The 23934-nt window shown below is 42.9% G+C and overlaps 1 protein-coding gene across 8 annotated transcripts in view; it reads left to right on the top strand.

Annotated features, from left to right (window-relative positions):
- The first annotated feature begins 589 nt into the window (after positions 1-589).
- Positions 590-23934, top strand: part of tnrc18 (trinucleotide repeat containing 18) — a 74339-nt gene continuing 50994 nt past the window's right edge. For 7 of the 8 annotated variants that reach the window (XM_076266100.1, XM_076266105.1, XM_076266104.1 and 4 more), the window contains exons 1-3: positions 590-1088; positions 2787-3118; positions 22379-22534. In XM_076266100.1, the coding sequence (XP_076122215.1) occupies positions 2908-3118; positions 22379-22534 (367 nt within the window). In that variant the 5' untranslated portion in view covers positions 590-1088; positions 2787-2907. Of the gene's footprint in view, positions 1829-2786; positions 3119-22378; positions 22535-23934 lie in introns of all 8 variants that reach the window. The other variant, XM_076266099.1, reaches the window with a different exon arrangement.

The raw sequence follows: 23934 nt of genomic DNA, 5'->3' as shown, positions 1-23934 counted from the left end.
GACATTTTTATGCGACATCAAACAATTTACCAGTAAGAAGGTAGCCTATGGTGACCAGAAGTTACGGAATAGACTTGCTATAGACAGACAGACATAATTTGAATAGACAGCTACGACCAAACCATCAATTTGCCTATGTGAAATGCCTCCTTTCCAAATTAGTCCATCGTGTCTCAGCCACTAGCCTATGTAGGCTACAATTAAAAGTAGGTCTGCGATTAATCTATGATTTGCCAGGAAGTCATCTATTGCCAAATCACTCACTGCGGCTCGATAACCAAAAGTCCGATGTTCAAAAGTAGACAATGCATGGTAACCCAATGTTTCACTGAGTTACACTGTCTCAATCATCCGCTAGGAAGTTAGTAAATTACAGGCGATTCCCTTAGAATGTCACAGTTGGTTAAATCGAAAGCTGCGCACTATTTTGTAGAACTAACGCCAAATACGGGGACGAGAGCGCACGGATGGCTATACAATAAATACAATAAACCGTTTTGTGCAGTTTGGATGGATCAACATTTACGGAGGAAAAACCAAGCCCTGCTATATCAGAACTCTTCTGCTCGAATAACCTTAAGAAAGCCTCTCCATTTAGCTATAAAATTGGCAGGACGATGCTGTGTGCGTAACGAAGACCGTTTTCGCCCATTTTAAATCAACGAAGCTTGAGCAGCCTTGAAACTGCCCTCAAAAAATTCTCACTGCTTGTTTTGATCATTCAGCCTTGAAGTAATGGGGGACTTGAAACAGTCCAACCTCCTTGGTCCATAATTGGTTTTATAGAGCTGGCGAGCAGCCAGCTGTTTACATCGGCATAATGGACACCTCCATCCGCCAATAGCAGACGTCTCTGTAGAATTTGTCAGGTTTTGGTCTACTGTAGGCGGGTCTTGTAAACAATGATTGTTTCATTGCTGAAGAGTTTATCGAGACTTACCCAGGTTGTTGTAAGGGGCCTTCCTCCCCAAATGTTGTCCCGTAGAGCACCTTTGGATAGTTTCTGAATGGAGTTAGCGCAATTTTCCTTTAATCGGCCGGATCTTGTGGGAGATTTGGATTTTTAACTTTAAGATTCGCCATTTCAAGTAAGAATCGTTGCAGAATATTTGCGATTTTAAATGCGGTTAGGGAGGCTAAAAGTGTTTCATCAGAACAAACAGTATCGTTAGCCTAATGTCATTTACTAACTGTGAAAAGGCGCGTAACATTTCGTGTAGACTACATTTTATTCGGAATATTTACGCTGCAGTCTTTTTTCGAGTAGCGTTACGCATAAATTCACTTGCACATAGACTCGGAAAAAGTTTAGCAACTCTTGTTCGGAACAATTTGGGTAGTGTAATGTCGAAACGTGGCCGAGGACTCCAGTTAACATTACATACCAAAAGCAGCCTAACTCATGACCACTAATTTTCAAACTTTAATCTTGCTAAAGTTAAATTCGCCTTTCCTTACACAATTAAACAAATAGGGCCATGAAAACACAGCCTATGGCTGAACATGGAATGGAGGGCAAACAGGCTTTGTGGAATCAGGGTGAAAACACGAGCATTTGAGCAACATCTTTTCTTTTCCCCCATCAAGCTTAAATAATTTTAGCTGTTTTCCCCCCAACAAATTACACAAAGATGGCATAAGGAGAGCGGAATCCATTCCCCGACAACAACATCGTCGTGTTATAGGCTAGGCTACGTTTACCAAGACTCATGACCGATTTAGGACAGCATACAGTTGTTAAAATACTTGGTTTCCACAGGACGGAATTAGCGTTGGTGCATTATTGTAGTGACTAGTTTACTCTTGATGGGGAATGAAACAAAACAAAGTAAGTTGGACATCTACGTACGTGACTGCTGTAGGCTTTCTGCTCACCCAAATTGTAGAACAGACAACCCTTTCGACGAGACCAAGGGATCTAAACTAAACAGCCACACTCGTAAACTTATGTTTCGTGCGCTTTGTGGTGCCCTCATTTGCACTTCCACGTATTGCTTTGTGTTAAGGTTATAAAATGTTTTCCACACACCGGTTCCAAAAATGCGTTTGCTTTTAGGTCGCATTAACCCATTTCACTGTATCAATCAAAAGGAGGCTATTGATCACTTTATTTTCTATTGCAGTGCAACCAAAGTCAGTCATTTGAACGTGTCAACAAAATGTTTAAACTGAACGCAGATGGTTTCAAAACATAAAAAAGCTTTTTCAATACAGGCTGCGATAATTTTCCTTTAAAACCACGAAGCCTAGTAGACGTCGCTTACGCACTTTGATCGGACGCATCTTTGGATTACGACGTTAACTGCGAAGTAATCGTATTTTTAAGTGCATTACGCGTGCAAATTGAAAACACATTTACCCGTTTAGAACGGATATATTTGTCAGTAAAGCCTCCCACTTGGGTGTGTATCATTTGGATAAACCAGTCGAAGTTCTAACATAGCTGCAAACGGAGGATACTATTTATATTGTGGGCAGAGCATATAGCACAAGAACGGCAACTTACGACTTCCAATCGCAAGCGAATCTCCAGTAAAACGGCTGGTGTTTGTAGCCTAGACTGTTGGTATAACTTGCATCTGATCTGTTAAAACGTACTTAAAATACTATGTTTGCGTGGGTAACAAACACTTGAGCTATTTTTGATAGTTAGGATATATTTTAATATAAAACTGCGTCATTCTACTACGGGCCGCATCTTAACGTCGAACACAGATTTTCCTTTAAATCCAATAAAACGTTGTTAATTGAGATGTTTCGAGCTGAATTTCCCCTTGTTTTTTTAGGTCGGCAGAATGCCGGATAAGGACACGGATATGCCTGGAACCTTAAGGACAGTATAGCCAGGACTGGCTTATTCGGAATTTCCGATCGAACAATTTCTTTTATCAAGTTTACCTATTGTGGATGATGGATGGCCGTGATTTTGGACACCCCAGATCTGTTCACGTCCCCCCTCCTTTACTGTCGGGATTGTCAATGGAGCAACACCGACTTGGAGCAGCCGCTGCAGCCGGGAGAATACCCTCTTCCCCCGGTCACTTGGGCGCGGGGCACCCGGCGTCAATTCACTCTGGAAAATTCTTATCGTCTGCCATTAACCTACATTCTCATCACAGTGAGTAGCCTATCTGTATTACATTAATTGGGAAAATGTATAGTTTATATTTTTTAATACATGACTAGATTTGCATTGTGTAAACTCCGTATCGCAGATAAACCAGGAATTGTAATGTTGTAAGCAGTTTTCTCCCCGGACCCGCTGCTGACAGTGTATTTTTCTAAACTAAATTTACGCATAAAACACTCTTGTAGTTTGAAAATATAAATTATATCTATAGGGCCGTGGCACACAATGGCAAGTTAGTGCTATTCATGCTTACAGTTTATTCGCCCTGTTTCTATGGTTTACAACTACACTATTTTGCTGTAGTTAAGAGAAGGCTACCCAACAGGAGGCTAGTCTACTGGCTCTGTATGGAGCATAGAAAGTAATGTTTGGCCCTCTTTCACATTTGACGTGATGTGTAATTTGCTGGTTAGTTTTCTCCTTAGAAAAACAACAAAAACGTCAGTATAACAAGCTAAAAAAACTCATTTTCTTTATTACTGTGAACATCAACATTTAGCTTATAATGTATGTTAGACCCTATAACTTCAGGGCGATAAAATATTTTCCCTGTTTCCCCTTCTCTATTTGCATTTTTGCTAAGATCACAGTCTACATTACTAATTCACATAGCTATTAAAGAGGAGGTGGTGATATCGACGAAAAAGGGGGAGCGATTAGGGAGCGATGTTATTTAGCGACCGAAGTGTGCTTTAGTTGATAGAATGTGCCTGATTGTGGGTGTAGCAGCTTTGTATCCAGAGTGTTTCCAACCTGTCAGTTACACTGTAGCCTAATGTAATTCTGTTGAAATGCTACTGCTCTATCTTCGAATTGAAATTTTTACAAAAGACCTACTAAGTAAAGGGCAGTTGTTCCTTTTTGAAATCAATGCACCCTAACAAACTGTGAGAACAGTCGTTGGGTCGGTTTCCCTAAGGTTAATTTGGGAAATATTTTTGTGATGGGCTACCCCAAAATGCAAATCCCATGTAGTAAAATGGCAGTCTTTATAGTTAAGTACTTGAGTAGGTCTGGGCTACCTTGCAACTGCAAGTACAAGTGTATTCGAACATGAACGGTATAAAATGTACCCTGTAATAATCACGGAGGTTTACTCTTTGCTTAGAATGGCTGTATTTGCTGACAGGGTTGTTATTAAGGAAATGAATGAACAGCTGCCTGCTGCCATTACATTGTTTAGTTGTGACCGGTGAGGAATTACTCTGGGAAATACATTTAAAAGCAGATTAAAATATTCACAGAGGGGTAAAGAGGATAAGCTTGTTGAAGGGGGGGGGGGGGGGGGGCGCAAACTCAAAATAGATTCTTGTGCAACATCATGTTGGACAGTCTGTTACTATGTCAAATGGGATATGCTGAGATGAGCTGTGTTGAACACTTCTGAGAACACTGGTCATATTTTTGGTGAATGGTCTACAATAATCTGATTTGTAAAATAAGTTTTCATATGTATAGTTACCTGGATGGGCTTACAATGAGCTTTACATTAAGTATGAACAGAGGGGAGGATTGTAAGCATAGGATATATATATATATATAATATTTGTGATTGATTGCAACTCTATAATGCTGATGCCTCCACTAATTAAATTGTGGTCACAAAACATTTTCATTCACCCTTGCACCCCGACTGTGTGGTGAGAATAATCAATAGTGGCATGTGGATCCTAACACCTGATGTCCCTTTTCAACCATCTGTAATGAAAAACATAATATTAGAATATAAAACCTGCCAATTTTGATTGGACATGGTATGTAATAACAACAACACCAAGCCGAGAGTCTGTTTTTATGAAGAAATGCATCTACTCTGTTTAACCACAGTTAATAGAGAAGAAAAATATTTTTTGTGTTGAAGCCGTGTTAATCTGGGATGCAGTGTTTGGCCTTTATGCTCTGTTTCCATCACCATATGTCCCCTGTGGTGTGCTGGACTGCACCATCAGTGACAGATTGGCCTCAGTGCAGGTGAGCTAGCTCAGTTACAATGGTCCTGACAACGACAACAACCAGAGACCAGAGATCCCAGAGCGTTCTTGCCTCTGTAGCATAAATATGCCTGAATTGGTGCTCAGGGCTTTCTAGGCCAATCCGTTCGACATTGCAAAGATGTATTGTTGTCTTAATTCAAAGCAAAGAGGCACATGCAGTCTTTTCTTCTCTGTGGATTTCTTGTGCCCTTGAAAGCGTAGCTAGAGCTGACGTTTGACTTTTAATTTAATTAAGCCGTGGAAGACGAGGTACATTCACATAATGGGTCTTATGATATGTACATATTTCCTAACGTCTCAATAAAGACCACTTACTTTAATTGCTGTGTGACTGGCAATTACGCTGCAGTGTATGTTCACGGTGTTTGGTTTACATTGCTGTAGATAAGTTCAACGGTGAAATATAAGATCGTTGTTTCGAGTATTCCCTAAACCAGTGTTTCTCAAAGTGTGGTCCGGGGACCACTGGTGGTCCGCAAGCTATCCCAAGTGGTCCGCAAGCAGACGTGGTAAAATATAATATAGATGAGTTGTTTGCAATATTGAACCAACTTGTATGTAAATCCAAACAGTTCTGCAACACTGTCTATGTACGATATGCCAGTTTAAATCATATAGAGTAAAATGAAGGACCCCCCATATTTTTGGTTGGCCAAAGTGTCCAAGATTGTTCAATTATTTCAGAAAGCTGAAATCACTTTCTGAATTCCACTTGCTGCATGCAAGAAGCATGTAATTTGTTTGGTCAAAGGTGCATTTTGGAGAGGAACTTCAGTTTTTGTTTGTGTACAATTTTCATTCCTTATCCTTTGCCAGACATTTTCTGACTGGTTTGTGCTGATGCACTCAGAACTGAGAGGTACACTAACCCATTGTGGAAAAAAGCAAAAAAAACATGTACGGCTAGAAAACTGCAATTTTATCCGTCCAAAGAGGTGGAAATCACAGCAAACCCCAAATCATCTCAGTGCTCACTTTAAAAAGGCTTCCACATATAGTCTAGCCTACTACAGCAGTGGAAAGCTGGGATTGGAACATCTTTTTTTTCAAAGCTTGGCTTGTCAAGTGTCTCCTAAAATCCTCACAGAAAACAGGCAGCAGGAACATAAACATATGAAAAACTCCCGCCACAAACAATGTTAGGCATGCAGTGCACATTAGTCAGTTTCCTTTTGTGTGTTGAAGGGTCTTGCAAAAACGAGAGCTCGACTACCTTGAGGATTTAGACGGACGTTATTGATTGATGTTTTTAATGATTAGTCACTTAGCAGGTGGACAAATGGCATGTGCCTTAATGCAGTATATCTGCCCCCCCACACCCATTACTAGCTAGATGATTAACTTAGCCGGAGAATGATGCAATGCCGCTTTGATGTATCTCTGTGATTTCTATGTAGAGTGATGAAAAAGGGCCCTTATTATATCCAGGAGGTTTGGAAAAGGCCTTGGATATGTTACTCGCTCTGATCAGATGATGTGGGAGAAAAGTACAGTGTTTCTGAATGGTGCATTGAGGTGAAAGGAGGGGTATCAATCGAATGGTTATCAGGGACTCCAGCAGAGTAATGTGTTGGGCTAGTTACTAAATTTGCAGTGGATTGCTATCTCCCTGTCGTTCTTGTCGCTAAGTGTGGGTTTTCAGTTTTGGTTACACTGTATGCATGTAGATGCCAGATGAAATAACCACCTCGTGTACATAGTGCAAACTGGTGGTTTCACCAATGCCAGCGTTACTTGGCAAAGGCAAGATATCTATCTGTGTTTGAATCTGTGATGAATTTTCATTCATATTTTGTATTTCATTCAGGGTTGCAGTAATTGCCATAATCTCTCAAGCCTGTGATTGTCCAGTTAGTCTGGGAGCAGCAGGTGTGGGAATTACTGAAAACAAATACAGTGCCAAATTATCTGACCTTCACATAGCTCTTCACAGATGTAGATGGAAAGTTACTGTTTGTGCAAGACTGGAAGTTGGATGTCCGTGGCATTTGGTTACAGGAATAAATAGGCTTGGAATATTTTAACGTGCCATGACATGCACTCTCATGGAGACGCATTTAAGATCCTGCTTTGTTTGACAGCTATAGCTGTAGGTTTTGAAATGTCCACAGCTTTATCCCTCAGCCGCAAAGACAAATATCTGTCCAATTATCACTTTTTTTACGCATTGTTCTATTCTGAAATTACGTCATGTAGTTGGATGCCACCCCTTTTTCCCCCTTGGATACATTTTGTGTGTGCCATATTCATTCTCCATGAAATGGCTACTTCGCTCCACAGTTGCACCCCAATAAGTGAGTAAACTGATCACAATCTCCATTAGAAGAGACATGCAGCTTGTCCTTCACGCTCCAGTCTGTAGCAAATTAACTTAAATTCAACTAAAATGGTCTCCATGCAAGCAGTCAGTCAGCTGAAAACGCATCATGTGTTTATGGAATGAGTCAGTTTCCTGACTGCACAAACACTACAGTGGTTGCTCCAATAATAACTGTTGAATAGCCAAACCCTCCACCCCCTAAAAACCAACTGAACAAGAGAGCAGGCTTCGTTTATCGTTTTGCCGTTCTCCTTTCTGTAAAACATGTGGTGTTGATTTTATAAAATGTATGGTGTAATCACTGAGTTTGGCAGAAGCAAATGGTCTCTTATCCTTTATGACTATCTTTTGAAGGGCGGCTTAATTAAAAAAATGGATGTTGTTTAGCTATTCCTTATCCTAGTATCTCAGGTTATCTGTAGGGAAAGTGGTTTTAAATCATGCACTGTGTTTTCCAAAGTGGACCAAAGAAATTGAGGAAACATAAGTTTAAAACATTTGGATTGCTGTCAGAAGAAACTGGTCTGTAATTTTTACAGCTCTCCCTATATTTTTGTCAGGTTGGAAATGCCTTTTTTTGTTTGTATTTTGCTTTATTTTGCTGGCTTTATTAGTCTTACATACTATGCTTTATTTTGCTGGCTTTATTAGTCTTACATACTATGCTTTATTTTGCTGGCTTTATTAGTCTTACATACTATGCTTTATTTTGCTGGCTTTATTAGTCTTACATACTATGCTGATTTTCCAGTCACTTTATTATTTACTGTCATGTAATTGCACGTCTCTCCTGCATCCCACAGCCCGCATTCCTTTTTGTCCTGTAGAATTATCTATAGGTTACATCAACGACCACCACATGTACAGGACCTTGTAGTTCAAAGTGTTTGGTATCTTATGCTTATATTTTGTTTAGCTTATGTCATATGTATAGTGCAGCTAGTTTATACAGACACATTTTTGCTATTAAGTTACTCAATGCCTGAATTACCATTGGGATCAATACAGTATTTATCTCTGTAATAGAATAATGGACAAAATAAGACATTGTTGTACGCTGGATTATGAGAGAATAACTGTAATGTCTGTAACTGTCTGTAATGATGAGAAACGTTAGACACATTCACACTGCTTTTTACTCTCTGGAGTAGAATATTTTGTTTGTGCCCTCAAACATGTATAATGTAACAACCCAATATCCATGAATTTACTCCACAACAGTTTTTGCACTGTTTTTAGTCATGAAAACTAGATTTACAGTTTGTTGTGGGGACTAGGGCATGATTTGGAATGAGTCACACTGGGCACCCAAAACATGAAATATGCTGCAGTTATTTAATTTGGCAACCCTTATAATTGGATATACACTGGAGCTAGCGATGCAGAATCTTATTTAATGGTCTCGGTATCTCTCTCTCTTTCTTTCTCTCTCTCTCTCTCTCTCTCTCTCTCTCTCTCGCTCTCTCTACTTAAAAGCACACCTCAGTATGGTCTTTTCTTTCTATTAACAGAAAGCTTTATAATTGTTTTGAAGTTTGAGTCAGTTAAACATGTAAATTGTGTGTGTGTGAGTGTATGCATGGAACCAAAGACTCAAACCTGAATTTTTGAGGAAAAGCTCTTAGCAAATGGAGCAAAATGGACAGATGGATGTTATTCTTGGATTTGGAAACGCAAACATTCTTTTCCTGCTCTCCTACTCGTTAATGGCTGCTTGGTACCCTCTCTTACTCAAGCCAGCCTGTGTTTCCTGCAGAAGGGATTTAGCCTTTGAATGTCTGCAGTGCATTTGCGCAACATACCCCTTCTGGGAAAGTATGGGCATTTTAAAATGCTTTGGCAAGTACAACAGACCTCTGATTGATTGTTGTGTTTGTTAGAAGAAGCAGTCAAACACAGGAGATGTCACCGTAGACTGCTGTTATGCTAGCTGGGTCAGTAGCCTGGCCTTTTCAGCAGACTTGAGCCTCTGTGTGCCTGTATTGTGTAGATACATACTTTCAAAACTGGAAAAAAGGAGGTCTATCAAAGTGGTGAATATTTTGGTAATGTGTATGACCCACCTTTAACATGGCTTTTTTAAGGGCCGGTTCAGTATTGATGAATTGGCTGTCAGGTGGTTGATTCATAATGGAGAGTGGTAAATGTGATCAGAAGGTACAGTAAGCAATGACTTTGAGTTGTGTGATATTGTGTGCCTCACCAATGGCTTATGTGCTCCAAATCTGTCCTGTAAGTATATAGCTCTTTGATCCCTAGAAAAGAATTGCCTAAACCTTATGCAAACCACCAGTTAATGAACTTTTCAGACCATTGTTCAGCCTTGCCAAGCTTGAGTGGGTTGCTATGCTGTAATTGAATAAACACCAGTTAAACATGGAAAGGAATGGTAGTTAAGAGTGCGCCACTTGTAAGGCATGAAATGTGCCTTGCAGCCCCCACCACCAGGTCCTATGTGTTGGTGTAACTGGAGTACAAATGAAATATGGAGCATGCAAGGGATCATGGGAAAATGTGAATGGTGGTTTGATGCGAAGCATGTTTGAAGTGAGGTGTCCCTGGGAGTGTGTGATTGATCAGCGCTCGCATGGAGCATCAGGCGTTCCAGGCCTGCCTTTGGTTTATGGGTGTATTGGAACGCACAGGCCCCGCCGGTTGGCCTGGAGACCAGAGGAGATTGCTGACACATTTCGCTCTCATTATTTTTTCCTTCCATTTTTTATATGTATATGTTTTGCCCCAAAACCTTTCCCATATTGATTTGTTAAGGCTCTCTCTCTCCCTCTCTTGCTCTTGTAAATGCCCCAGAATCCATTTGCAACTCCCAGCCCCCTCAAAATCTATGTGCACTCTAGGGCTGGGCGATATGGCTGAAAACTGTATCACGATATAAGTATTTCATATCAGTCGATATCGATAATTATTGATTTAAAAAAAAAAATCTATTTCAGATAAGGACCAGAAGAAAAAAAGTTCAATTTAAACACTTTTATTTTAAACTTAACCTTCCTCTGATTTGAATCACCTCAGTTATCAATCAAAGCAAACAGGGAAAAGAAATAGAAACACAATCATGAAAAACACTCAAATAAATAAGTCTGAATGAAATGCAGCACTGGTTGAAGCCTGGAAATATTGTAAACAAAGTAGCTTATCATAGTCTACTGGTTAGACTGTTCAGTTTAACCACGTGTGTTTAAGTTTCAAATGAATACTTTTTCTCCTTGGGACAGGCCCGTTTGAGTCTTGGAAAATACTTTTCCATTTGCATCTTGATTGAGATGATTAGAACTTAGCAGTCAATTTGAATGCAACAGTTTTGAAAAAAATTGTGCAGCGTGCTAATGATGCTAACCCGATTTAATAGCAATTTAGCCAGTCGTCTTGCACGATTGTGAATGTTTGGATGTGCATGCTGAGGAGGGATGCGCCTGTTGAGAGAGAGAGAGGGAGGGAGAGAGAGAGAGAGAGAGAGAGTGCACGGGGCAAGGACTCAAGTCTGTTTTATCGCCTACTCTGATAGAGTTGCACATACTAGCTACAATGTAAGATATATTTAGCCTATTTATTTATGGACAACGTAAGGCGGGAGGTGTGTGTTGCTTTTAATTATCGAATGTTCTATCTATTGTTGCTGTGATGTCTTTGACATAGGCTGTATAACCTCCACTGGCATAAGGGGCGCACTCACCCAAGGGCACTTGGAACAGATTGGCATTGGCCTTTTTTTATTTCCTACTGCCATCCAGAATCTGTGCGTACCTCTATCGCCACAGATGTGCTTGCATAGATCATGGGTTTGCAACTTGTCTTCAGCGTGTTATTATCCAAAGATCCAGACCATCAAGTGGCTGGAAGTGTAGCTGGGGGCACACATATAAAAGCAGACCTCTGTTTGAGGCACAGCCCTGTCATTTGAAGCCCACCCCCCTCTTTTTCACTCACACACACACACACACACACACAGTCCTTTTTAATTTATGATTTATTCATTCTGCTGTTTGAAGGCAGCTACAAGCAGGGCTGTGTTGCCCGGACCTGCTTCACTATAGAGCAAAGGAACAACATCTCTTGAATCAGAAGGCCCAAAAGGGATTTAGAGAGTGGGGGTGTGGGGTGGGGGGGGTCACTTGTGAAGGCAGACACGGCCTTGATAGTCCAGGTGTTCTCATTCTCCCCCTTTGCTCTGTACAGTGCTGTTCTATGTTGTGCTGCACTTTCAAGGTGAAGGGGAACGCTGGTGCTGGAGAGGCTGGCGGGGATTTAGCTGGTCGGCCCGCTCGGCTCGGCACGGCTCGGCAATGATTTGTTGGTGTTTATTTAGCGGCGGGGGGAAAGTGGTGAGCGCTGAATTAATTGTCGGCGGTGCCTCTACTCCGGAGCTCCTCGTCCTGTGACTCTCTCTCGTCTTGGTCCGGTGCCAAGCAGCGGCCATATGAAGCATGTCTCTCATTGTGTAACCCCCCTCCCCCTCTTTCCACACACACACACACACGGTGGCTGAAGCCCTTCAGCTGAAAGGTCGGGGGAGGGGGGTTGAGCAGTGATCTCAGCCGTGGTGCGACTGACGGAAACAGAGGGAGTCTTAGAAGAAGAGAGAGTGAGAGACGTGGATAGAGGACAAGTATAAGTAGTCAGGGTGGAGAAGTGGAAGAGGAGGAGGAGGAGGAGGAGAAGGAGGGAGTGGGCAAAAAAGGGGAGGGCGTTGGTTGAGAATGTACACTCTCCCTGCAGCCTTGACTTCCCTCTGAATTAAACATAAAGTGTTTAGTGTCCTGGTGTACAGCCGACCCCCCTCTCTCTGCGGGATAGGCACCGTGGGCCTGGAATAAAACGCTTTGGCTGTTTGGCATGCTCATGTCAACGCGCTTCATAGCTTCTCTGATGCTATCTCTGCAAGGCATGTGCAATGCCATGTTGTTTTTTCCTTTTCCTTTTTTCAGCTGCATGACTGGGGTTTCCCAGCTATTGCAGAAGGGACGTGAGAGAATGCCAGTTGATGTTGAATGTGTTTCGTGTAATGGTGGGGCTCATTTTGCTAATCTCAAAATGTATTTCATCTCTGTTTTCCTCTTTGTGTAACGTTCTCTGGAATCCAAGTGATGCCATCAGAATACTGCTCAATGTGTTCTAGAACGTTTCTCGTTACAAGAGAAGCAAATGGTAAATGGGGCGCTTTGCTTTGATACATCCCTCATTTAACATCTGCCAGAGATGGCAGGAAAAAAAGGCTTATTAAATTGTAATTTGACGGTTAGTGATTTGAAGGCTGATGAGATCAGGTTTCTGTGCAGCGTAGCCCTGTGGCATAGAAAGCCTACACTCATGTCAATGCAGTTTAATTTCAAGTCAGTGGTCTAGTCGTGTGTGTGTGTGTGTGTGTAGCTATACATGGTCATGGGCACATCACTGAAGTCTCGATGTTAGCTTTTTTGCTCAGGGGCTCCATGTCATGATTTTTGGGACAAATAATTTTATTTTCTTGTGAGGATTATTCTTAGTCTGGCTTTCACCAGACCAAGCTCAACCTTTTCGAAAAAGAAATCGCCGATCGCAGATCAGGCTGGGTTCACCCAGCCTAGATTATTCTGTCATATTCTCCAGAAATGCCAACATCATCCTCTATCCACATTGTAATACTTCAATTCCTTACAGTTCAACTGTGCTTTCCCCCCAATTATTGAAATAGATAAAAACCTATGTACTTGAGTTTGATTACATTTATGGATTAATGTATTTCTGTTAGTGTATATTTGGCTGCCTTTCTGTCCTCTTGGGCCTGTTTATTTATTTCTAGTGATAACGATCTCCCCTCATGTATACAGGGCTGATCTTTTAGATAAGACCGACCGGATCTTCCTACTCGTCCTTGCAGTCCTTTGCATCGGTGTGTTATTTTTTGTAAATAGAATAAAAGGCAGGGTGATGTGGCGCTGTGGTCAGGTGTGTAGTGGAGCGCACGCACGCGCGCACACATACACACACACACACGCACACACGCACACACACACACACACACAACAGCGTGAGCGACCGGGTACGGCGTGCTGGCCTGGATTAAGCCGAGCCTCTGAAAAGCCAACAAAGGATGAGAAATGAAACCCAGCTCTCATGTCGGCCGCGGCCTCCTGTTTCAGTCGGAGTGCTGAAGAGGCCCAAACTATTTTTACACCCTCAGTTGTGGCGAAAGTGCCGCCATCCCGCCCTCGCGGTAAGACATTCTTTGTGCTCCGTTTGGTTTGGTTTATCAGGGAGCGAAATCTTGCATGTCACTGTTGGTTCAGTGAGTAAGCACTCACTCATTGCTAGATGAATATGCAGGGCTTTGGCAATCAGATAGTTTAGTCTGGTCCTGGACGATAATGCTACCACTCTTATTAATGATTGATTTTTAACAACGTAAGCTATGCTCTATATATATGGGCCTGATATGTTTCTGAAGAGCAGTGCTTAAAGAGAAAAGGGAAGAGAGAAGGAAGAATGCCCCCAAGTGCTAATCAGTTTTTAATGGATTTTCTTATGCTGTTTCAAGGAGCTATTAGTCAGACATCACGTTGTACAACAACTATGTTTATAAATTATCCATGTGATGAAACCTAAATTGAGTGTTATTTTTGCAACTCTTATAATAACAATCATATGAAACAATTATAGAACTATTACAGTATTTTAAAAACCTTTTCTAATTAAGGCAGTATTACATTTGTGACATTAGTCTAAACAATGCTATCTCACAGGAATAAAGGGCTTTATTTCTCATGTTTGTTTTATGCTGTTGGAATGGAAAAGTTTTAGACAAAAAGATGATGAAACTAGCGAGATGTCTTTCTGTGGAGTGGAGTCTTATCGTTGCAGTAGCAGGTTGCTCTGGAAAAGAAGCAGAAGGGTGTTATGATTTGGGTGATCATTTTGGGTGATGTCCAGCTCTATTTTTTGGCAGATGAAAGCGCCATTTCCAAGCAGTGTTGGTGTGAGCACTTTTATTTTAGTTTCTTCGTCTCCAACCACCCACCTCTCTCTTCTGCTTTGTACATGCTTGGGCTTGCCCTTGAATGTGGAACCAAAACCATATTATCTTTATTGCAATCATTTTTGTAAAAGTCCTTTCACATTGACCAAATAAACAATGCTATTTTAGATTTGTGGTTATTTTTGGTTTCCCCTTGGTAAAAAAAAAAGAAAAGAAAAAAAAAGATTGACCTAGAACGTGAAATTTTCCTTATTGCAGAATGTGTGAAATGTGTGTTTTTTAAAGTCCACACAAGGCTTAAAAAGTGGTGTAGAGTTACCCTCTCTCACTTTCAGCCCTTTTCCCAGGTGCATTTCCCCGCTCATGCGAGAGAGAAAGCAGAACCGTTCATATTGAGTTCACAGTCACATGCGCTAGGCATTACGTTATATTTTCCCCCTTCCCCGCCATCTGGCTGTGGAGTCTGTTTCAATACATCTGATTGAGCCAAGACCATCACTTCCAGGCCAGTGCCCTCCACTGTGGGCGCTCTGTTGTCGTTGGTCCATGTTAGCAGGGCTTCACACTGGTGAGGGTATGTATGTGGGCACATGATGTTGCACATGCCCAGAGAACATTCTAGTGTGTGTGGTCATGTGAGAGGGAAAAGTGTGTGTGTGTGTCGTGTGTGTGTGTGTGTGTGTGTGTGTGTGTGTGTGTGGAGAGGTGGAGAGAAACCGAGTGAGGCCAGCTCTCTTAAGTAACACTAAGCACTAAGCGTGGGAAAGTCCCCCCCCTCCCCCCAACACACACATATACATACTCTCTCCATTTTGGACTATGCACTGCTCTACAAATGCTTATGTTTTTTTCTAATTAAATCACCGGCTTATCTGCACTTGTAGAAATGACTTTCGGGGTGAGTGGGGCAAGGGAGTGGGAGGAGGGTATAGGAAGCACAGCTGCCTCATGAAATATTTGTGTGACCAAACATTCAGGCTGTAGTGTAAATATACACTGCACCGCCTGTGCATCTCTCCCTCTCTCTCTCTTTTTCTCTCTTTCTCTCTCTCTCCCAGTCGTGTGTGTCAGTGTCCATGTTAGTGTGTTTCTCCCCCTGTACACCATTAAGCTCGTTCACGTAATTGCAATCCAGTGCAGAAAAATTCAGTGCTGTTGCCCCCTCAACAGACCACGGATCACTGGTATTATTTAAGCACTGGCTTGTGGCTTATAAAACAGTACGACCAGCACAAATCCAGAGGCCCTGGCTTTGAACAGGCAGCTAACAAATGTTACGTGTTTAATGTCCACGGCAGCATTCTGGACCCTCAAAGGGAAACTGTATGCTGATGACTGCACTCTTGTGCTCTCTTTGAGAGTCTCAGCATCACACAGACACACACACACACATATACACACACAAACATATACACGCTTTTTTTCTCCCACACATGCAGCTCCTCCTCATAATCTTCAATAAGCTCTGTCAGCAAGCTGAAACATTTTACCATTTACATTCGGTTGTTAAAAAAAAAAACAATGCAGAGTTGTATTAAATCTTTTTTGCTCAGTGCTTCATAATTGGTTGCGAGTTGTTTCTCTTAATATTGATGTGTACTTGGCCTGATGGGCAAACTCCAGCTTCACAAAGTGCCGTTCAAGCTTTGGGGAGTGATTCTAGTTGCGCACAAACAAAAAAGACTATTTATTGAATGCGGTTTCGGGCTCATTCTAAATGAGAACTCCCACACTTGAAGCATAGGTGCACATCTATCAGACAGAGATTACCTCAGTAGACACTAGACCAACCAATGTAGCCTGCAATCATTTTGTCACTCTTCTGACAGGGCCACTGGGGGAGAGGGGGAGAGAGAGGGTGGATGTTTGAACTGAAGGCCCAAAAGAGTGCAGGAATTCAGCTGATTATATAACGGCAAGATGGACGTGTCTGGACGGGCAGATCCTCCTGACGGGATTTGGCCGATCATAGGTGCCATGTTTGATCCATGGAAAGAATCCCAGATGACTTGTTTTGTTGGGAGGTCATTGAACTTTTCTGTCGACTTTCAGGCAAAGCTATTCCCCCTGATTTAGTGATTGTGTGTGTGAGAGAGTATGCTATTTATTTGGTTAGAGTGCAGCTATGAAGGGGAAGGTGATCAGGGTGTTTTGTGGCATAACCTCAATTACAGTGCTGTGTGGACCTCAGTCATTTCCTGCTATTGTCATGTGGTCAGCCAGGGCTGAGCTGAAAATCATAGGGGTATCAAACCCCAGCCGTGCGTCAGGCCTGAGTCACAGCGAAAGCACTTCCCTGTTTCAGGCAGACTAGGACAGAGGGCAACAGTCATTTTAAAGGCTCCTGTCCTGCTGTTTGTTTTTAGAGAGATGGAGGAGAAACGGAAAAGAATGTTCTGGACTGTGCTCCCTGTTAACTTCTGATTCGTCCACTCTTGGCGGGTTTTGCTTCAGCGCTCTTCTGATGCTGATGACGACGCAGATGACCTCATGCATGTCTCCATGCCTGTCTGGATGGGCATGATCAAAGAGCTTTAGTAGATTTGCTGTTTGGCAAGATTTTAATTAAATGGGTGTTGTCCAAATTCAGTTTTGGCATCCGCATGCACTTAATAAGTATGGTGGTGTAGCAAAGCCCACACTAATATCCCTGATATTCCACTGTGTATATATGGGAAGCTCTCTCGGTGGCTTCAAATCAAACCATGTGAGGCCGTTTTGATCTTAACTCTGTTTGCTAGACTCTTAACTTTTTATTTCCGTTGCCATTACAGATTTTAATAGGTTACTTGTGATGCATTTATTTTGCGTCCCTGTTGTACCTGATCTGCATTGTAATTCCCTTGCATCTTTTGCGCTCTTCTCTGTACTGTGAGCAGCCCTCTAATCGGCTGTTTGGTGGAGGTAGTGCAACCACTTAAAACTCTGTGAATTTTAATGGTCCCCCCCCCCCCCACACACACACACACACACACACACACACACACCATTCTCTTTCTTTGCTTTGGTTTAAGGCCTTGAATCCTAATTAGTGTCCCTCTTTTTCTCTAATTTACAACTTTTTCATGCCGGATTGTCTTTAAGGGCCGGTGTTAATTGTGGGGGGTATTGGTACGGGGTTTTGTGAAAGTGCTATGCACTGCCTGTGGGTTGCTGGCGGGGTGAGCAGCAGCAGCAGCGTGAGCAATTAGGAAATTCCTCCATCCCATTCAGGCCGTCTGTGGCTGTGGCCCTCCGTAAGGGGGAGACGGGGACGGCTGGGGGGGCCGTAGGGTGGGGAGCGGGGATGGGAAGAAAACCTCGTCAGGCCCCTTGAAGAAAAGCACTCTGGCGTTTGAGGAAGTTGAACTGCTCCTGACCTGCTGAACTCTCCTCCTGGCTTTCTCATGCTCGCAGGCAGGCAGGCTGGCTTGCTGCTCACTGTGTCTCCGCGTCTGTTTAAAAAGACGAGCGTTTCCGAGTGACACGGACCAGAACTCGGGTGCTGGATCGCCACTGTTTTCAGCAGTGAGAAAGACGATCGTGGATGGACCACATGAATATTTAAAAAGATAATGTTGAACAAATGACTTTTCTCAAATTTCTTGCACAGTCCCCTCTAGGCCATACCTCTTTTGGGTATGCATCTTGTCTAATTGAATCAAAGGAGCAGCTTAGTGTTTCTGTTGGTAGTTAGTTGACTCGTGCTGCCTGTCTCCTCTCTCTCTCTCTCTCTCTCTCTCTCTCTCTCTCTCTCTCTCTCTCTCTCTCTCTCTCTCTCTCTCTCTCTCTCTCTTGCTTTTTTTCCTTTCAATCTATTTTCTCGCTGAGCACAAGGCACCGCCAACAGCAGCGAAGTGTCTGCTTGGAGGCTTTGTTTTATTTATTAGACAGGTGCTACCATTTACATTGTAGCTGGTGGAGCGGACAGCGTGGCGTGTGCCTTTGAGCGTACAACTCGCCCTGAAGCACTGCACTAAAGGATCCCGCCGTCAAAACAGCTCCGCCAGGAGCACTGGCACACAGGTATTGAATTCAGCACGGTGCTCGCTGGAGGAGCCCTTCAAAAAGAAGTAGGGCATCACTGTGTGTGTGTGTGTGAGAGAGAGAGAGAGAGATGGAGAGAGAGCAGTGGAGGGGTTGATTTGGAAGTCCTCCGTGAGTGTTTCTTGTGGTCTGGAACTGGGGGAGCTTCACCTACTCATTTAATATTGCAGGACTGTGGATGGGGAGGCTGGGGGGGGGGGGGAGGCTGGAGGGGTGGGGTTCTGGGCTGGGGCTCTAGGGTGTGATGTCTGTACAGAGTTGATGTGAGCGAAGTTTAGCATAATGTAGGACAGGGCGTGTTGGGCAGAGCTCCGCCAATTAGGTGATGATCACACAGGAAACGGGAAGGGTATTCAGACCTCTGCCAGTGGCAAATGCCCCCTTCTCACAATGTTCTTGAAAAGGAAACTAACTTTGTGAATCTGGCCTGTGAATGAGATTCACTTGTAAAATGTACCTGGTTCCTCATCGGCCTGTACTGCACGCTTTCAAGTTTCATGACTGATTTGTGGTTTTTTTCCCCATAGTCCTGCGGTCAAACAGACAAACAAACAAAACCACACAAAAACATGAGCTATTTGGCAGCGGTAACAACGGTCGTAATGATAAAGCAGAACCAAAACGTTTATATCTGACTGCTAATTGCTAATTCATACATTTCGGCCAAACAGAACCTAACTCCTCTGATGTCCAAAGTGGTTAAAGATACCTGAAATGTTACCAGGGTTAATGTTACATCGCAGAGGAAAACTGAACCAGGTTCAGCTTGAATCATCTTTGTTCTCTTACGGCACGACTGTAACACTAGCGTTATCCCCATTCCGCTGCCAAAACACAGCCGATGATCCAGAATTAGAGACTTCTGCTTCTGCTGCTGCCACTACTGCTGATCTGTACTGATCTGTGTCATTGCTTGTACCAGGGTTCTACCTTTGGTTAATACCTTACCAGTGTTACTCTGATAACTTTAGATATGGGCCTGTATACAATGATTGAGCATTTTCACTGGGCAGTTGGTTATCAGAGCTTATAAAAGTCACTCCACCCTCTCTTAGATTAGGTTACCTGTTGTTTTTCAATCCAGTAAAAATACATTTAGGAAATTGATTTTAAACAACATTCAACAGTCGCCCCTTGAAGTGGTTCTTTTGTTGTTTTTATCTGTGGCTTCTCAGCCTCTACACCTTGGCTTGCCCATCCCCCACCTCTCCCTTGTACTACCTTCTGGTTAGTGTTTAGATGCAACGCAGATGCAAAGGTTCGCGTCTGGTGACAAATAAATGATCTTGGGCAGCCGTGCCGTGCAGGACCCCCTGGCCTGTACTCTGCCGCTCCATGGCTCTCCTCCCTCCCCCAGGTTAATTGTATGCTGACCTCTGCCACAAAGGCCCCATGTTGCCGTTTATGCCTTGTTGTTCCTCCTCTGGTTGTCATGCTAATTCACTGTTTACACATGCAAAGAAAGGCCATTGTGCCACTGTTGAGGAAGTGTGTGTGTGTGTGTGTGTGTGTGTGTGTGTGTGTGTATTTGTGTGAGAAGAGCAAGAGGGAACAGGAGAGAGACAAAGTAGAGTAGGAGTGACAGAGAGAGCCAGGGAGAGTTGGAGGGAAAGAGAGAGAAAGTCAACGAGTGTATCGAAATCCATCTTTGGTTTGTATAATGGGTGTGAGGGGTTCCACCCACATTGGCTGGCTCGAGGGAATATGTGGGAAAGGACAGAGTCTCTTTGGGCCCAGCCGGGAGGAGGCGGGGCCTCATCACTGATGGACTCGCGCCTGTGTCCATGTGTCATGCATGACTGACTGGTGTGCTTTGCCCACACCGCAGGGTTTTTAATTCACTGATTTAAATGCTAAAAAACACTCTTCATAGCATTGCCACGACTTGTCTTGTTGCTGATATTTTTTCAAATACAACAGAGGGAGAGAGCGCACTTTCTCACCATAAAAGCATGCTCTTTCCAAGCCTAAGGCGTTTGTACCCTTCCTTTTTTGGCACTGGCTGTTTTAAATGGTTCAGCAGATCTCTGTGGAGTAGTCCGGCTAACACAAAAACGGCAATTTTTATCAGAGGGGTGGACGGGGGACATAATTGTGGTGTGAGAACTTAATACTGTATAATGTACCAGCGTCGTCCTTTCTTTCCAGTCATGGACAGGGGGGGGGGGCAAGTTTTTTTTTTTTTTTAAATGAGACATTCCACATTCTGTTGTGGTACATGTGGTGGCTATTGTAATGATGGCTACCATAACAATTTGGCTTTACTCATAATTATTCATGACATTTGTTTATAAGCAAAAGCAATTTGGCATTTGTTGTCTCTCTAAGCGCTTTCAGATATAACCTCCGGAGTACATGAGGAGGTTTGTCAAACGGAGGTCCTACCCTTCGGATGATTCAGATATGATGCTAACCTGCAGACCTAATACTGACCTTATACGGACGTATGTGTGAACGACATACACGCACATTACAGAATCTCTGTGTGGTTGTCGAGTGAGGGGTGGGGGCTTGTGGAGTTCACAAGATGCGAGATATGACGCAGAATATATGCGCCCGCTGCCTGTCACAGCTGCTTTTTGTTTACAACCTGTAGCCTATGCATTATGTAGGCTAAAGAAGACAAATCTATTGTGCGTAGGCTAATAGTAGGCTAGTCAAGTAAGCAAACAGTATTTGTATGTGTGCTTCGAATAAACACATTTATCTGTTTTCAACGTTATGTACCAGAATTACTTGGCTATAGAACCCCACATCTGGTTTGCGTTGAAGAGAGAGCATGCACAAACTTTATGGTAGGCTACCAGCCAATTCAGTAGGCTAACTCAAGACTGCAAGGCCATCATACAAATTTTTTAAGCAATAAACAAAATACTAACATAACAGTGAAGTTTTTCGTTTTTTCATGGTTTATTTTTTCCAAAAGCATCCTCTCCCCATGCTTTTACGTAAGGAGTTTGTAACAAAGTTGGCTTTTCTTCGTTTTCATTTTCTCTAGGCATATATGCTCAACAAATATCAGCGAGCTCAGCCAGGTATCAATGAACAGAAAACCGTGTTGGCTAACAATTTATTAAATACTCCTGTTATTGTCGTCAACGACGTCGCTGTAGGCTAGCCTACTGCCTTTTCAGCGCCTTCTGCTTGGTGATTCAGTCTTTTGAATTCGTTTGGCCTTGCCATGCAGTTGTAGGCTACAACGTCTCTTGCCGTTCCCTTCATGTGTTCTATCAAAATGTTGTATGCCCTCATGGACAGTAGCTCCTTGATGTCTGCATCTTTCCAGGTCGGAGATTTTCTGGACAGCAGTATGCCACTCCATCATAACACTGGCATTTAAGTCAGATCTAACCACATGGACGCACGAAAGAAACGTCACCAACACGCCCTCTCACTAGGTGTGATCTTAACCGCATGTTCTACACTTCATTCAGACACAGCACATTTACATAATGTCCGGAGGAAATACTAGGGGGGGGGGGAGTAGTATAAACACCGGGTGAATTCGGACTTCCACATGACCGGTTATGTCGTTCAGATATACGGCCCCACCGTTTAACATCGGCAGAACCTCCGGTCTTACCCGTATATCTGAAAGCGCTTCTCTCTCTCTCTCTCTCTCTCTCTCTCTCTCTCTCTCTCTCTCTCTCTCTCTCTCTGTGTCTATGTGTGTCTTGTTCTGTCTCTTTGTTCTTGGGCCTGATGGCTGATTCAGACAGATAAACAACAAACTGATCGTTAAGTTAAATGGCTCCACAACCACAAACCTGTTTTTTACTATTGGGCAATGTTGATATAGGGAAGACAGCAAAAAGCCCTGTTGCGTAATTGTCTTTGTGAGAAGACAGCATTGTACTGTAAGAGCCTCCTGTCACTTTGTTGCATTCCATCTGCCATTCAGTGACTGACTAACTTTTTTCCCTCCTCTCCGCCCTCAGGTGATGCCTTCCCAGGTGCCTCCAGTGGCTTCCTCAGCAGCTATGTGAGCGGTTCCAACCCTCACACCACCCCCAGTGGCCTCTCCTCCGAGCCCTCCTTCAGGCCCCCCAACCCCTCCGCCATTCCCATGGCCCAGCTGTGGGCGTCCCATGAAGGTAAGAGCTCCCTCCTCACCATATTTCTCTCTTTTTGTGCTCTCGTGGTTCATCGTGTGCCTCTCTGATTGTCTACACTTGTTTGTAAGGCAGCCTCCAGTAAAGGAAAAATCTATATTATATAGTCTTTTCTTTTCAGTCCGTCAAATGCAGAAAGAAATGCAGTAGTAAGCCTCATTCACTGACACAATACGTGTACGAAAAATCGAGTTCCAAAAACTTAGTTTCAGAATCGGTGAAACTGATCGAGGTAACATGAGATTGTAGTTATCTTTAGTCATGCAACAGTTTTGGAAGAGAAATAGGACTGTGCAATGGCCTTAAGGGAGGGGCGGGGGGGTTTGACATGGCACACGATCTGTTGGTGTGGAGCAGGGCTTCGGCTTGATGGAGAGGGAATGAATGTATTGAATTTAACCATCAGATTTGTTGATGCTTCAGTGGACTGAAGCAAAGGCCAGATGCATAAATGCTGGAGCTGGGGAGAGGCAATGGGATGGAGCTGGGGAGAGGCAATGGGATGGTGGAGTTGATTTGGGGAAAGAAGGCAAAAAGGGAAACAAAACTGTGCAAGCTGACACGCTCTGTCAAAATAGTCAAGGGATTTCTGTCTTCTCTTTGTATGGGGGAGTTAATAGGAATCGACTTGGGAATTGGGGCAGTTGGAATATTGTGCAGGCGGATAAAGGCTGGGGTTTGTGTGCTCAATAAGTGAACTGACTCTAAGGGTCTAGCAATGTGTAATATCACTTTGTGTCCAACACTTGATCATTCTCTGGCTCTCTCTCTCTTTCGTTCTCTCTCTCTCTCTCCTACTCTCCCTCCTACTCTCACTCTCACTCTTACTCTCTCATACTCTCCCATCTCTCACACATACACACTACAAACACACACCTCCCTCTCTGCCATTTTGAAGTCAATAAGCTACATTTGTATGAGCCTTCTGTCAGGGCTGTACAGAGAGCAATAAAAATGGTCAATTTTAGCCCAGCAATTTCATTGCCAGACAGACCACATCTGTCATACAGGCCATTTGTAATAAATTTCGCTCTTAAAAATGGCTTTTGTTCATTATTAGACAGAGAGTGCTGAAGTTGTAACTACATGTCGCAGTAATGTTGAAATGGTAAAAATAAAGTTTGGCAGGTATGTGTTTTTAAAGAAGATACAGATAATTGCTAATATGGGTTGACTTACATTTGCACAAAATGTAAGGTAAAATCTGACACCAATATTTTCAGTCAGACCCAATATTACCCTTAAGTGTACATTTGATTGGAAAATTTTGGTCCATTTTTAATGCCAGTATGTTTTAATAGGTTTTTCTAATAGTTTGCACTTAGTGTAGTGCTCCTTTTTGATTTTAAAAAGCGATTTTCTGTTATAAGATGCTGTTCGTA

This window comes from Alosa pseudoharengus, unplaced genomic scaffold, assembly GCF_046254945.1.
Source record: "Alosa pseudoharengus isolate Yale_2024_CS ecotype anadromous, Long Island Sound unplaced genomic scaffold, YU_APseudo_1.1 YU_APseudo_1.1_scf_4, whole genome shotgun sequence".
Classification (NCBI taxonomy): domain Eukaryota; kingdom Metazoa; phylum Chordata; class Actinopteri; order Clupeiformes; family Clupeidae; genus Alosa; species Alosa pseudoharengus.
The sequence above is the reverse complement of the archived record's forward strand: the minus strand, read 5'-3'. Positions and strand labels throughout refer to the sequence as shown.